This window comes from Lepidochelys kempii, chromosome 1 (genome assembly GCF_965140285.1).
Source record: "Lepidochelys kempii isolate rLepKem1 chromosome 1, rLepKem1.hap1, whole genome shotgun sequence".
Lineage (NCBI taxonomy): Eukaryota > Metazoa > Chordata > Testudines > Cheloniidae > Lepidochelys > Lepidochelys kempii.
In genome coordinates this window covers 266939836-266957080 of record NC_136380.1, presented here as the reverse complement: position 1 = coordinate 266957080, position 17245 = coordinate 266939836, and the positions used below count along the sequence as shown (strand labels likewise).

At 39.8% G+C, this 17245-nt stretch overlaps 1 protein-coding gene across 10 annotated transcripts in view; it reads right to left on the bottom strand.

The window, feature by feature from the left end:
- ANKS1B (ankyrin repeat and sterile alpha motif domain containing 1B) overlaps positions 1 to 17245 on the bottom strand; it is a 747009-nt gene that overhangs the window by 476017 nt on the left and 253747 nt on the right. For all 10 annotated transcript variants that reach the window (XM_073327424.2, XM_073327427.2, XM_073327426.2 and 7 more), the window contains one exon: positions 5683 to 5819. In XM_073327424.2, the coding sequence (XP_073183525.1) occupies positions 5683 to 5819 (137 nt within the window). The remainder of the gene's footprint in view (positions 1 to 5682; positions 5820 to 17245) is intronic.

The following is a 17245-nucleotide window of genomic DNA, read 5'->3' as shown; positions in this document are numbered from 1 at the left end:
AATAGGGTAAATAATAGTTCCTTTCTTCTACCACATAGCTCTATGGGACTCCAGTTTCAGTTTGGACCTCTCAGCTATACTGTAACACAGATTAATGATGATTGCTGCATCTTAAAAATGACTTATTACATATTGATGGAAAAGCATGTTAAGTCATTTCCCAGCATACCTGGTAATGTTTGTAGTGTCATAAAGCATGATCAAGTCCTTAGGCTTTAGCCCAATTTTTGAGGGAAAATGGTCTTCTGGGATTCTAATGTCTCCTTTGCCTACCCACAGCCATTTTTAAAGACCTTTCTATAGCATGCTTGTGTGAGTGGGGAGGAATCTACCTGTAAAACATTTGGATCCAATTTTCTCCGCAAATGTAAATCAGTGCCACTCATTGTGTCAGCCAGAGAGGCTCTACAGTGACTGAAATAATTTGCTCTCTCCTCTGAAGACCTAAATTATCTCCACATTGCTCCTAGACCTGCCAGCTGTGACAGACCATGGCTGGCACTCAGACTTGTTCACCATATGCTGCTAGTGTATGAGATTACCATTCTTTTAAAGACAGTACTTCCAAAATCAGCGGAACACATGATGTTAAAAAGAATTCTTCTAGGAGGTTATTTGGGAGTTGAGCAATATAAACAACAAGTGTGAGAGGAAGCCAGTTTTAGCCAGTAATATTCAGATGGATAAAAAAAATCTTGCATCTAAATGTGACCTGTCACAAATGCTGAAATTCATTCTGCCATCCCACCCCCCCGCCCCCCCGACAACCCCCACTTATTAAACACCAGATCACTGACAACAATGTTAAGGAACAATCCTGTTCACATAAAATGAGCATTTATTCACGGAAGATAATGCCTGAGACATTTTTTAAATAGTCCACACTTTGGACATCAAAAACCATAACTGCAGTTAGCCACATGAAACCCACCTTAGCAAGACATGAAGAGAAAAAGTAGTCAATACATTATAATTAATAAATGAAGAATTTTAAAAGGTTTCTCCGAGAGTTCAGAATTGAAATTCATGATTATTGCCCAAGACTCCACAAGTAAATGGCTAGGCCAAGAAAAACAAATTCACAAAAGGAGATGCTGAGATGGTTGAGCCTTACATCTGTGTCTTGAAACGTTATAGAAACATTATTACAAGAGAATGTGGCTCACCTAGGGTATATCTACATGGCAATTAAAAGCCTGCAGCTGGCTAGTGCTGATTCAAGCTCTCAGGGCTCAAGTTGCAGGGCTGTTTAATTGCAGTGTAGACTTCCTGTCTCAGACTGGAATCTGGGCTCTAGGACCCTGCAAGGTGGGAGGGTCCCAGAGCTCCGGCTGTGGCACAAGCCTGGAAGCCTACACTGCACTTAAACAGCTCTGCAGCCCAAGCCCCAAGAGACTGGGAGTCAGCTTGCTTGGGCCAGCCATTGGTATCTAATTGCAGTGTAGACATACCTGTATTCAAATGCTGATTAACAAGTGACTTGCTGTAATCCAGAGTACTTTGTTCAGTGTGCTGACTAATGCACATAAGACTTTACATGTGGGCTTAGTCTCTTTTAGGTTTGTTTTAGACTATGATTTAAAGATATAATCAGTCTAACACCTTCTACAGCTCTAGCGCAGACAAGACAAGATGTACTTTAGTACATGGTAAGTGGTCAAAATAAAGCTCAAAGGACTCTAAAGTTTTAGAAGGTGTAACTTAGATCAAGCTATCTTTCACAATCTAACAACACACCTTTAAATCATAGTCCAAACAGAGCCCCTTTACACCACTCTGCCAGTATCAGAAAGTCTTGAAGTCGGCATAAATGTAATTTACGACCATTTTAAGGGGTTCTTACACTTCCAGAGTAGTGTAAGGGGGGCTCAGTGTAAATGAGAATCAGGTTCAAGAGCTCCTATCACTCTAACAAAACTGAAGTTGAAAATAAAAGAATAAGGGGTTCAAATAAAATCAAGCAGACAAAACGAAAAGCTATGTTATGGCAGTTTTACAAAGGTGTTTCCAAAAGTGGGATTTTGTTCACTTACAGAATGACTCTGATAGTGTTTGGAAACCAGCAATTATGTGCTATGAAACACACAAATATTAAACATTTATATTCAAAACTCTGATGTCACATGGCATTTTATAAAAAATGTTTCCAATCATTCCTTTCAGCACAAAGGGCTGTGAGTAACTCCGGAGTGAGAGGAACACTCCAGAGTGACAGCTTGGTGTTTCATAGAAGCATAACTCATGAACAGGAGTTGTACTTCCTTTTCCAGGCTAAAGTTTAGTAATCAAAATAATTCTTGATGGAGTTAGACCATGGCAAAATTTGTCTGAATAAAATGAAGAAGAAAAAAAATCACGGATCTCACCTTCACTCAGTCATACGCTGAACTTCATACCATTTTTCTGTTTGTTCGTATGTAACATGATAACTCTGAATCAATTTCAAAGAATGTTCTAGATATCAGTGAGCATAAGCCTATTGATTATGGTGAAAATTGGAAAAGCTTGCTTCTGAGGAAAATCAGGACCTCCACAGCCCCTGGGTCTGCAGGCAGAGGAATCTGTGGGATGCTGTCTTCTGCTGCCTTCACATATCAGAGGCAGCTTCTTAACTTTCTGTGTAGGGAGCCTGTCTATAGCCTGGTTTCAGAGTAACAGCCGTGTTAGTCTGTATTCGCAAAAAGAAAAGGAGGACTTGTGGCACCTTAGAGACTAGCCGTAAAGGGAAGGTTTTTGGAGGGAATGGAGGACTTGGGAAGGCAGTGGAATATGAAGGAAGCAAGGATCCAGAAGGGATTGGGTGGGTAGTGGCAAAGTGGGGTCCTAGAAGACAGAGGCAGATGTATGCCTTTGCAAAAGGACAAAGCAGCTCTGAGTGCAGGGGCTGCAGGAGCTCAGTAGCCCCAAACAGCCAGAGAATTTTACATTCTAGCACTCGCTGTCCCATCCAGTCACTCCCCTAGTATGTCACTATGCTGGAGAGAGAATAGGAAAAAAGTGGTATAGCAGTTTAGTCCACTTTTGTGCTGGGGCTGTTCCCTGCAGGCTATTTCTGTTCCCCTTAAAACCTCTCTACAATGTCAGAATGGAGTAAAGGGGCCCTAACAGGGAACAAAATATACCCCTAAAATGAATTAATCTGTGTGTATTATATATTATCATTATTATTTATTTGTATTATGATAGTGCCTAGAGGCCAACCAAGACAGGCACTGTACAGTCAGAGTAACAGTCCCTGCTCAAAAGAGCTTGCAGTCTTAATAGACAAGACAGACAAAGGGCAGGGGAAAGGGAGTAAATATATAACCAGAATTAACAGAGTGATGTTTTGCAAACATCATGTTAGTTCCACAATTTCTTTTTTAAAAATTCTTAGGGTAGGGTTTTGTTGGGAGGAGATTAGCTAAATGGAAAGATAAAGGAAGGGTGGGGGGGACATAGCAGATAGGGATCTAAGGGAGATACAGGAAAAAAAAGGGGAAGGGGAGCTGAGAGCTGTAACAGATCCATCTCCACGGTGGATTGGTCACAGATGCAGACACATAAATACACACTGACCAATAGGTTACATACTTCCTACTATTGAAGTGTTCTACATAGCAAAAAGGGTGGCTAAATATTATGTTAAAGTTATTTTGACTGTCCATTCTAACAAGAATGGTGAAGTTCTGACCATATCCCCTTTTCTTCTGCAGTAGGATGACAGCAGCGCTGATACCATATACACTGAGAGTGCGTAAATGGGTCTGATTTAAATCCAAACAACTCCTCCCCTGAGTCCCTATGAACACTATTCAAGATGAACTAGCACAAGAACATCCCATTCAATGTTCTGGGTCCATCTGTTGGCAATATCATGATGAAAACAGATTTTTAAATGCTATTTTCAATGAACTACCACACAACAACTTGTTCCAACAGTATTTCCAGTGCCTGTCTGCCTGCCTCCGATTAGAAAAAACAACTAAGAGGGAAGAAGGTACTTCAATAGAACTGTGATGCAGAGGGGGAGAGATAGAGAAAGAGAGAGCCTACAGAAATAGAAAAAGGGGGAGACAATTGGGAAAAGGCAAAAAAGGCCAAGAAGATAATATTCTAGACATAGTACAATCTGGATTCAGGCCAGAACATAGAACTGAAACTGCGATAGTGGCACTAATGGATGATCTCCAGCTGTCAGTGGATGGAGGGCAGACATCCATTCTCAACCTTCTGGACCTATCTGCAGCATTTGACACGGTCAGCCATGTCAACTGCTTCTCATGTGAGAGGCGGCAATGGTGCAGAGTAATGTGTTAATATGGTTTGAGTCATTCCTGGAGGCATGCACCCAATGAGTACTGATGAGAAACTTCACCTCTACCACTAGACCCTCACCATGGAGTCCCACAAGGATCAATTGTCTCTCTAGTCCTTTTCAACATCTATGTGCAGCCACTAAGTGAATTGGTCAGACAACTGAAGTGGCACCAATATGCAGATGACACACAGCTCTGCCTGTCTTTCACCACATACAACCACACCACTACCATCGAGGGACCAATGTTTGGATGGCATCAACTCATTCATGTCTGTGTCACCTCTCAGTTGGACTATAGCAATGTGACGATATACCTTGGCATGAAGTCTTCAGCCTCTCTGGTCTCTCCACAAGTTTCCCATGTACTACTGAATCAAGTTCAAAGTCTAGGTCCTTATTTTCATGGCACTGCATTGCCTGGGCCCAGGTTAGCTAACAGACCACCTAAAGCTCTGGGATGAAGACTGTACTCAACAACTTTGCTCTCTGGCACAACAGAGTTCTCTACAATAAGGGCAAAGCTCATCCATGCGGGAGACAGAATCTGCGGGGGAGGAGCTGGTCCCAGCCTGTGGAGTGAATTCTCCAAGAACTAAAAGACTATCACAAACCTCATCACCTTCTACTCAAAATATAAGACATTTCTTTGACCTTGCCTTCTGTAACAGATACATAGCAACATGTGTCTTATAAAAAATTAATACAACCAAAACAAGACACACCACAGCATATGCTTCTCTTCCTGAAGAAAGGATGAGAGAACAAACAAATAACTTGTGACAGATGTTAGTCACGTTGCTTAGTGCCCTACTGGAAGATATTTAGATACTATAGTGTTAAGCAGGTATAAGACCCTTTCGTCTATTCTATACACAGAATTAGAAATATGTGGAAAAGTTTAAAGTTATGTAGACTCAACCATAATATAAGACAAAGTAAAATAAATAATGTCCAAAAGGTATGGAATCAAGAGGACAGAAGTATAGTGAGGGAAAGAGGCCTGGAAAAAGGATAAAAAGAGAACAAAAACTTGGGGGAAAACTAAAGGCAGCCAAATAAAGCACTAGCATTAAACAAAAAAAAATATTTGTCATTAATTCTGTAACAAGAAATAGTTGTATAATTATTTTAAGACATTGTACATCTCTCTGACCATATTCCCAGAGGTTTTAATTTCCCCACGTATAACCAAGATCTTTTTCCGGGGTCAGAAAATATTTTGGACGTCTCAGTTTCTCCATTTTTTTAATTATCTACATTTATATATTCAAAAGGTCCTTATTAGAGACAGAGTACATGCATACATACATGTGCGTGCACACACGGTCAACTGTTCACAGAATCAGAAACAATTAACAAGAGAGTTTATTCTGATGACCTACCTGAGGGCGTATAACTTTTACTATATTTTTAAGTGCAGTGTCTGGTGATGGAGGAGAGCAGTCAGGTGTTGGGCCTGTAGAGCTGTTTCTATGGTTACCAGTTCCTGGTGCAGTAATTGCTACCTGAGGTGCATTATCTGTGAATAAAAATAGCATTTTGATGAACCTACTGCATATTCTAGAACAGTATATGTCTTTTAAAATCAGAAAATACTTTTGAAAACAGAGCAATATTTCAACTTTGAAAAATTAACATTGTTGAGCACAGACAGTGAGGAAAATACTGCATATTTATCCTATATTTTTAGTACATATTTTTTTTCCATTTAAGCTGGTATATATCACCCCCTATGGTACCTAAATATTAGTGCACACAAAATGAAAAAATATTGTTTAATTCATTTTTCTGAATTACTCATCACAGTTCCTAATACTGCTTTTATAATCAGAATAATCTAAGGCTAAATATCAACTGCCGGTCTTTTCAGTCAGCTTTGCTGTAATAAGACCATCAAGGCACCAATTCAGTAAAGTACTTAAACATGTGCCTAATTTAAAGCATTTGTGCAGTCCCACAGGAGTCAGTGTAACTACTCACATGCTTAAAATTAAGTACATGATTAAGTGCTATGTTGGACTGAGGCCCATATGCTCCTGTGGGTTAGGGTATATTAATGTTACAGACACACCACTGAAAATATACACATCAAAGTATGAATCCTGTTAGAGAAGTAGGGGAGAGATGTAATAACACATTTCTAGGAAGATAAATACATATACGGCCTGATTCTTAATTACACTAAAGCACCTTTACCTTGCTCTGGCCTTAAAGTGAATGTAAACGTAATTTACCCCTACTTAAAATCTGCTTTACAGGTCCAGAGCAGTGAAAAGCAATCTTCAGGCCTACAATATATGTAAAACCTGTGCACTCTCTAGGGTCTGATTCCTCACTTCCACAGTTTACACCACTGTAGTCATGCAAGGGGCCTTAAAGTGAGCAAAAATATAGTATTCCCACCTAAAATCTTCTTTACACTGCCAGAGCAGCATAAATTGGAAGTAGTGTAGATAAGAATCAGGTCCTTTTGTGTTTATTGGAATACCTTATATTCTTAAAAAGAAAAGGAGTACTTGTGGTACCTTAGAGACTAACCAATTTATTGCAATGCATCCGATGAAGTGAGCTGTAGCTCACAAAAGCTTATGTTCAAATAAATTGGTTAGTCTCTAAGGTGCCATAAGTACTCCTTTTCTTTTTGCGAATACAGACTAACACGGCTGCTACTCTGAAACCTTATATTCTTAGATACTAAATTCTACAAACAATGTATTTCGATTACGCAAGCACCCTGAAAAAACCCAACAGCTCAACATTTCAGACCCTCTGTCCTTTCTCAAGGGAATAAAGCATCAGATATGTAGTTGTTTCTTATAAACAATGTCCTTATTGTGAACAGCTTTTTATTTTCACTGTATGACCCACCATCAGATGACCAGTAATGATGCACCACATGGGTTTTCTCCATCAAAGAGAGAGAATCATTACCAATTCAACTATAGCAAAGATATTTTCTAGTTTAAGTATATGGTATGCAGTTTCATTAATAATAAAAAGCCTTGAATTAATTTTATTTTGTAATATAAATTATTGTATAATTATAATGCTCTAATTTATTTTCCCTTTCTGTTTGTTGGGAATAGGACCAAAGAAAATATTTTTAGGTAGTTTTTTTTTATGAAAGCCCTAACTGTAAATACATTCAAACTAATATAAATTTCAGTGCAGCAATTCAAGATAAAAGGAAGCAATTTACCCTTGAAACAGTAGGGCCAGACTCTGCTGCATCCAGTGGAAAGTGAGCTGGCAGCCAGAGACTAAACTGACAGTGAGCCAGTTACTGATGTCTGATTCTCTGCCAGTTCCAGGAAAAGTTATAGTAGTCTAGGGGCTGTTCTAGCATGCACCAGCTGCCAATGGTCCCCAAGCATGCATTCGAGTAATCTCCAGTGGATAATCCATGCGCCAGTCACGTTCTCTCCTACCCCTAACACACCAGCTTTCACAAGTAGGGTGTCATAGAAGCCATTTCTGATCAGTGCCCACTATGAACTCCCTCATGTTAGGGGTTTGTGGTCATTTTTTGCTCCTTTTGAGATACATGAGCAGAACAAACTAAGAGAAGCAGAGCTGAAAATATGCCCCCATAAGATATTTTCTTACATTAAAAATAATAACCAAAATTATTAAAAAATAATTCTAAAACTAGAGCATATATAAACATACACCCAGATAGATCAAACAAATATCTTTGTTGTTGTTGCTGATTTACATTCCAGGCAGTCCTATTAATTTCACTGAGTTGTTGCACCGGGGTGCATGTTAGCACAGAATTTAGCCATATGATGTGATTCAGAAATTAAGAAGAGAAAGGACCATTATGATCTAATCCACCTTCTCCATAACACATACCATAGACTCATCCACTAATTTCTGCATCAAGTCCATAACTTCTGTTTGATATAGCATTCTTTTAGAAAGCTTCAGCATCTGACCACCTGATCTTGTTATGTCTTTTTCTGATATATTAAAGCGCCATCTACCCTCAGAAATCTCTTGCCCACTTAAGTACTTGTAGACCATAACCAAATAACCTCTTAACCTTCTCTTGGAAAAAAACAAATAGATTGAGCTTCTTAAGTCTCTCACTATGAGGCACATTTTCCATGTCTCAGATTATTCTTGCAACTTTTTTCTGAACCCTTTCTAATTTTTCTACATCCTTTCTGAAGCGTGGATACCAGAACTGGACATGGTGTTCCAGTAATGGTCTCATTAACGCCATATATAGGGGTAATGCTACTTTCCTACTCCTCCTTGATATTCCCAGGTTTGAGTACCAAAGGATTACATTTGCCCTCTAAACTACAGAATTACACTAGGGGGCTCATATTCAGTTGGTTACCTACCATTATCCCTAAATCCTTTTCAGTGTCACTGCATTCCAGGGTACTGTCTCCACTCAAGTAATTATGACCTACATTCTTTGCTCCTACATATACAACTTGCACTTGGCTGTGGTAAAAAGCATGTTGTTCAAATAAACCCACTTTACCAGCCAGTCCAGATCTATATGTATAACTGAGCTCTCTCCATCATTATGTGGGAATTTTTCCAGGAATTATTTCAGAGTTTCTTCCAGATCATTGATACAAATATTGAACAGGACCAAGAACAAATCCCTGTGGAACCCAATTAGAAACTCTCCCACAGGATGATTATTCCACTTTTACAATTACTTTGAGATCTGTCAGTTAACCAGTTTTAAATCCACTTAATCTGGATTACCTTGATTTTTGAATACTGCTTTTTTTAAAGCAGAATGTCAGGAAGGACAGTCAAATGCCTCTGCGACGCTAAGTGTTACAGAAGTGTAAATGTATTATGTTAACACAGTTACCGTATAACCTCAGTTTGTTCTATGTAACAGCAGAAAGGTGGGGACACTAATCTTCTCTGCTCCTTAGTTCACAGTTTTGAGACATAATTAATATGGTCATCCAGGTATCTTGTTCATGTAAAAAAATAGTTTAGTTCTTGGTATACACTAACGTGTCTCTAACAAAGTAAACATATAAGAATTAACACTATAACTAATCTTTTCATAAAACAAGAAGGTTGGGAGTTAATTTCTTCGTCCGTATCTTTCATTTACACAATTGCAAGATAAATACCCAAAGCGATTCAAATTGTTGCAACATCCGTTCAAATACACAATGACCTTTAGATAAAATAAAACTTGGATTATGTGGTGTATTTAATTAAATGCCCTTCTAATAGTGTTTAATATTTAGCTGGATGTTTCTTCGGCTGCCAAAATGGATGCCTACAGTTGGGCTTCTATATTCATATTAAGGTACCTAAATAAGTTGCGCTTGATTTTCAAAAGTACTGAGTACCCATCAGCTCTCATATTCTTGAGCAATTTAGGAGCAGAGATATAGGCACTCAGTCTTTTGCAAATCTTGGCCACTATCTCCAAAGGTCTAACTGAAGATGGAACTTACTTATTATTACTAGTATGATAAACAATATGAGAAATATTTGACCCTTTTCTAGAGTTTATAGGCTACCAGGAGACCAACAGGAAATAAAAGTCATGGAAGGGAATGAAGGTCTCATTCATGCTAGTGGTGGCTGCTTAGTGTTTATACATACTAGGGTTGCTTATATCTAGGAAAATTTACAGTTTCCCCCCCAAAATTATAAAAAGCAGAATGACAAAAATCAGAAATAGCTTGCCTTCTTTATTACAGCTGCAAACTATGTTGTTCTCCCCTTGCTATGTAAATGTACTGTTACATATGAAAAGGAAACATCAATAAATTAATGGTTTAATTAGAATTATAAAGAAATCAGGCAAGTGGAAACCAGACCTTACAATATCAATTAAAATATAAATTCACTGATGCCTGTGTCCTTTAATGTGCTACAATATTAGAAGAAAGCAAACTTATCGTATGAACAGTAGTACACAAAGTATCAATGTAATTTATACAGCAGCAGTTTTTTATTTTCCTGTACGTGGGGGAACAACTGTACATTGAAAATCTCCTGACCCAGAAGGTCATTCTCATCTTTGCCAAGTATTTTAAGATAACCAAATGATAGACAGCATTGCACTCATACAGTGCCTATTTATTATATTGTTAATTATTATTAAGCAGGCAATAAGTATGCCAGTACCAAGCAGAAAACTAGGCCCTTTCTAAAACACAATGCTGCACTTGAGTATTCCTGAATATACCGTTTAAAAAAATGTCTAACCAATTCAGTAAATTTTTGACAAACAACATTGCTAAAATCAGACACTTTCCTCAGCTTTCTACTGATGTTTTTAAATATAGCATCTTGGGGCCAGATAAACTGGTGTGCTGCTTTGGTGACACAAATCAGATGTAAATACGGTTTAGGTGGTAGCAGGTTTCCAGCTGTATTGTGTCACACTGTCTCTGGAGTTGTGTAAAACAACTAGAGTATATTGGTGAATCTGACCATATATAGTTTGTCAACATTCAAATCTCTTCTGAATTTTAGATTTAGAAATTAAACATTCCTGAAACTCAGCATGTTGCAGAACAAAGGCAGTCATAACATTTTTAAAAAATTAAAAATAAGAAAATAACCACACTAGCTCTGAAAAGATTTTATCATAAACTTTCATCTTAATGATTTTCAACAGAATTATCTGTACAGTGCTATAGGAAATTACCACTATTTTATGAAGTCATTGGCAAAGCACAGCGAATGCTAAAATGAAACCACTCCCTTCAATAATGAAGGCTTCCATAGACATCCATGAATTGCGCATTCATCTATGAAGGAAAAATTAGTAAAATGATGACTTTAGTGCACCAGTGATTAAAAAGAACAGGATTCTGCACTCAAACATAGCTGTGTTTAAAAATTTGTTTTACCTGAAAAAAAAAAAAAAGTGGGAGTCCCATACAACTTGGGCTTGATTTATCCCTTGGGATCCATTAGGCAAGCCAGACTGCTGTTTCCAGCAATAGTAAACACCCTGGAATGGAGGCACAGTGGCCCAAGTCACTGAAGATGCTGGAGCCAGCAAGCACAAGCACAAAACTGGGCAGAGCAGTTCCCAAACTTGTAGAAGTTTCACTGATTCAGTACTTCCTCCAGGCAGACTCCACCAGTGTGGGGCTTCAGACGTAAAAGCTGTCCTTCCTTAGCAGAACCCCATAGGTGAATCCTCACCCCCCACCAATGCATAGCTACCCCCAGGGTACAAAACTCAGAATTAAAGACCGGGACAAATTACATATTTTAGGATCTAAAGACACAAGAAACATTACTCGAGAAAATGCGAAAAGAGCACATTGAAGACTCAGGCATGTAATCAGTGAGTAGCTAAACTTGATATATGGGAAGAACAGGTTGCGCTAAACTATATGCATTTGTTCTCTTGAATTTCTTTGTTTCCTATGTACTTAAACCTGAATTAGCATTGTTCTGAGTTGGATAGTAAATATATAGCTGCAACTGTTTTCTTGAAAGCACTTGTAGCTATAACTAGCTTGGTACTGGATCTGGTAGCTATTTTGAGATAGTGTTTGGAATTAATTACCAGTGAAGTACATTCCAGTGGCAGCAGGGAGTCTGGTTAGTTGTTTCTGCATCATCTTTGAGAGTTTGGGTATGATGATTATCAACTTTTTATTTCCTCTCATCACCCACAAGCAAAAATAGACCTTGCAATTTTTTTCAAATTTGCATAACCCTAGCAGTGCCAGACAATGGTCTGAAAAGACCTCTCTCATTAAGTACTAATGAGAGATGATTGTTCATTTACACTATTTCCTGAATAATTTTTTGGTACTCTGCCTCTGCAAGCAGTAGATGCCTAACAGAACTTCCCAAAACAATGCTACAGTTATTTATCCTATTTTTGTTTTTTGTAACCTCAAAATTATGAGTGTTTAGTATTGGCTTTTGCATATTTACATGGCATGTTTGCACTGTCTACAACTGACATTTCATAACCTTGCACATTTTCCTTGTTTCGGTATTCTAGTTGTTAGCTTTCTAGAAGGTGAATGAAGAGCAAAGAATGTCATTATAGATGCCAAAATGTTCAATTACATCAGTAATTAATTAAAAAATGGAACATCTTATTGATCTTCTATAGCAAACTGTACCCCAAAGAGAACAATCTAGGATGTTACTGAGGATTGATTGTGCTCATATTTATGTTAATAGCAAAACTCCCCTTTACTGCAGTGGGAGCAGGACTGGGCCATTGAATTCTACCCTGTATATAGTACAATATTTTGCAAAGTGCATATATAGACAGACTTTGTTGTTCTGAAAGCATTGTCAGAACTTTAGTGGCTGACAGATGAGGTATGCTTTATTTGCAGTCCATTTCCGAATGCAACCAGAGATATGTCATCTGAGTCAACCATCCTAATCTACTTTAGCAGAGTTGACAGTAGCCTCCAGAGATTGCTCTCGGTAATCACCAGACTTCAGCAGTCTTCAAAGTAAAAGTCTGAAGTATTCGCCTATATCCAGTCTGCTGTACAACAGCACAATGTAGTTTCCAGACAACATTACATATGTACAACCTTCCTTCTGTGTTAACAAGTATCAATTACTTAATAAAACTCCTTTTAAAAACACTGCAATTATAAAATAAACCAAACATCTGGAAGCTTGAAATTTCTACAATAAGGATGAAATTTAATAACAACTAAGTGTTTCGAAGTCTGGTAACTATTGGTTAAGGTTAAGATACTCACGTTATAGTTAAGTGTCGGCTTCCTTAATTCTCATTTTGACTTTACAACCTTAATATCATTATTTTAATATTTTTTGTATAAGTATTCACAGTGAGGTTTTGTTTCATATTAAAAATGCATAAGAGGTCTTTTGGTACATTGGTTAATTATACATTGGTATATTGGTTAAGTGTAAGGGGTTGTTGTATACATACAGGGATAGCCTCTGATACATGGTCAAAATTAACATAATTTGTTGACTCTGTACTATGAATTTCATGGCAACACAGAAATTGACATATCAGGTCAAACCAGTCATCCATCTAGCTCAGTATTCTCTCTCTAACATTGGCCAGGACAAGATGCTTCAGAGGAAGGTGAAAGAAATACTGTTAGTTGTTGGCTTATGATATTAAAGCATGAGTGTTTACAGCACTGATAAAAAATATCTACTGTATCTGTGGATGTACGCATTACCTATCTAAATATACAAACTTTTTTTAAAATCCAGAATTTTAAGTATTTTGATAATTAACATCCTAGTAAGATTTTCTCACAGGTTTTACAATTTTAATTCTGTTTTAAAAATTTTTTCCTGGGAATCTCCTTAGTCTTTTTTCTTGTTTTATAGATATGCCAAGAACAAAATAGTCCATGTAATGTAGAACCTTCTCTAACAGGTTAGTAAATGTAAATTAAACAACATCATATACTAGCTAACACTGCTGTACTCTCATCAAATTTATCTTCCGCTTGGTAGCACAGCAGCACAATTTCTTAAACTCTAGGGCTTCAGAATCTTTTAAGTCCTTTAACCCAGTGAATTAAGCTCCAGATTTAAGGAATTCTGTAGGCTGTACCAGTGGATTTTGTAACATTCAAAGCCAAATCAAGAAAGTTAAAAGACTAAAATTAGAAGTGAATCTTGGAGACGTTTAAAAATTCTTCACATCAAGTGTTTCAACTTGTGGAGCTTACAGTCTCCCACTGAGGCCACAGACTATATGAAGTCTGCATAAAGCTCAGGGATTTTTAAGAGCTGCAAAAATCTACAGCAAATTAATTTTTAAATTAACCTTCAAAATTTGCAAAATACTCAAAGGCGTCATTTCCAGTGACAGAAAATTAAATCAAATACAGAATTCTTAGATAAAGCTTTTTTTTTTTTTTTTTTTTTTTGGATATATGACCTGGTTCTCTGAAGCAAAGGGGACTTAAACCTGGTGGATCCAGGCAGCAGAGATTCCCCCAACATGGGTGAATCCTCCAGTGACGTAGAGCCACAGTGGCAGATCCTATCCACTGACCACATCCAGTTACCAGCATAGGGAGTGTTTCTGTCCCCCAAGACAGAGGAAGCATACGGATCCCCTCCAAATCTCTGGCCTTGCACAGCTTAACCAGACTAGAGACATTGGCTTACAATGTTGCAAAAAATATTTTTTTTTTTACAAAAATGAAATGCCTCTGATTTTTTTGAACTGTCACATCTTATCTTTTTGCCCAACATTACCAAAAATGTCTCCTTTGCCAGAGGATCATATATGAGAAATTTCAGACAAACCACTTGAATTCTGTCAAAGTCACAGAGAATGAAAGGAGAAGATGGTCAAATCAAGCTTACAATGGACAGCTAACAATAACCTTGGCTATAAAGAAACTATTGTTTCTCTTTAGGTGGTGAAATACCAGGTTTAGTCAAGACCTGCTGTGGGCATTGTGCTAGCTGCCCGTTTTAGTGGGGCTGGGAAGGAATTTTTCTCTTACTGCCAGATTGGCTTAGGTGGAGTTGGGGTTTTTTCGCCTTCCCCACAGCAGGTTCAGGAAGGGCTTTGTTCATGCCTGGCATGGCATGAAGGGTGGTAGGCTTTATGTCATTATAGAAGTCGGGCAGGTGTCCAGTGCAACACTTTTCTTCAACATTACTAAATGGGTCTAAGACTAGCATATCAATTTAGTTAAGGTTTAGCCTGCTCTACATACAATTTTTCAACCAGGAGAACTATTCCAGCTAGGAAAGTGACTTCTTCTGAAAGAGTTATACCAGGGATTGGCAACTTTTGGTACATGGCTCAGGGATGTGCTGGCCGCCGCTTCATGCAGCCTGCATTGGCCTGGAATGGCAAACCACGGCCAGTGGGAGCTGTAATTGACCGAACCTGCAGACACTGCAGGCAAACAAACCGTCCCAGCCCACCAGCGGATTTCCCTGACGGGCCATGTGCCAAAGGTTGATGATCCCTGAGTTATACCATTACATCATCTAGTGTGGGCACAATTGTACAGATAAAAAGGTGACATGCCACTATAGTTTATTTCCCTACTTAACTAGGATTGCCACCTTAGTGGTTTTTCACTGGTGTGGCTGGCTTTTTTTTTATGGCCTTGCCAGCTGCTGGTCCAAATATGTTTTATGGCAGTTGGTTTGTGTGTGGTTGTTTGTTTTGCGCTTTTGCCAGGTATTATTTTGCTGTGCGGCTGGGTGGCTGTGTATGCAGTAATCTTGTAACTCTTGTTGCAAGTGTCACAGCTGCTAGCACATGGTGGCTGCCAGGCCAGCATCTGCGTCACTCTCTGCATGCAAACACATACATCACTCAAATCTCTTCCAATAAGTGGAGGGGAATGGTATGTGGATGAGAAAGGGAGAAGCAAGGTTTGCTTAGCTCCACTAGAATTATTTTGTTACTGGCTGCTCTAGGTACCACCTCTCAGGAAGGGTGGGCTCCACTGCATGGGGTGATATGATGTACTATGTAAACCAGGGGTGGACGAACTACGGGCCGGGTGCCACATCCAGTCTGCCAGCTGATTTAATCTGGCCCTCGAGCTCCAGCTGGGGAGCGGGCTCAGGGGCTACTCTGCACAGCTCCCAGAAGCAGTGGCATGTCCCCCCTCTGGATCCTACGTTTAGGAGCAGTCAGGTGGCCCCCGCCCCAAGAACCACCCCCACAGCTCCCATTGGCCGGGAACTGCGGCCAATGGGAGCTACAGGGGTTTTGCCTGTGGACATGGCAGCCTGCAGAGCTGCTTGGCTGCACCTCTGCATAGGAGCCGGAGGGGGGACATGCTGCTGCTTCCAGGAGCTGCTAGAGGTAAGCACCGCCCAGAGCCTGCATCCCTGAGCCCCTCCCACATCCCTGCCCCAGCCCTGATCCACCTCCCACGCTCTGAACCCCTCGATCCCAGCCGGGAGACCCTCCTACACCCCAAACCTCTCATCCCCAGCCCCACCGCAGAGTCTACACACCCAGCCTGAGACTTCACCGTCCCTGCACCTCAAGCCCCTGCCCCAGTCTGGAGCCCCCTCCCTCACCCTGAACTCCTCATTTCTGGCTCCACCCCAGAGCCTGCACCCCCTCTTGCATCCCAACCCTAATTTCATGAACATTCATGGCCCACCATAGAATTTCCATACTCAGATGTGGGTCTCACGCCAAAAAGTTTGCCCACCCCAATGTAAATGGTAGTACAGACTGGTGCAAAGCAAATGGAATGATCTTTTTGAAGAGCCTGAAAAACACATTTTCTCTGATGTGCTCTCAGAAGGGTTCTCCCACATTTGCACTATTCAGAGAGACATTTTGGGGAGAAAAGAGATGCTGATTAACTTGTTATTCTGTCTGAAGTTAATGATTCCATCTAGTGTGATACAGAAGAGCCAGGGAGCAGTAGGAGAGTGCTAGATGGGAAATATATAAACTCAAGGCTAATTAAGGAGTGGTTCTCTGTAGACTAGGGAAGGTGACTGCAGATTATTTGGAGCACCTGCAGTCAATTAAGGCTCTGTTAGGAAACTAATAAAACCTCCTGCTTCAAGCAGACAGAGAAAGAGGAGAAAGGAGGGAGGACTGGAGCTTGGAGGTGTGCTGTGAGACTTGGAAAATCAGAGAACCAAAGTAAGGGGTACCCTGCCCAGTAGGGGAGGGAGACTCCCTTCCCCCGCATCTAAGGACTGCAGGTACCCTACCCAAAGGGGAAGAGGGTAAAAACCTGCAGGGGTTGAGAGGGGCTGGGGTTCAGAATGAGAAACAAACCCAGACCCCTTCCCTCCTTTACCACCTTCCTGGGCCACTAGCGGGGCCATTGATGCCCCCAGAACAGGGGCAAGAGGTGGCATCTTAGCTCCCCACCAAGAAAAGCGCAAGACCCACTAGACTAACATTGGCCATCTTGTCACACTAGTAAAATTATTCTGCATCTATAACAATGCAATAGCATCCCCAGTGCTATACCTTCTGCGTGGTATTCCTTGTGCAAT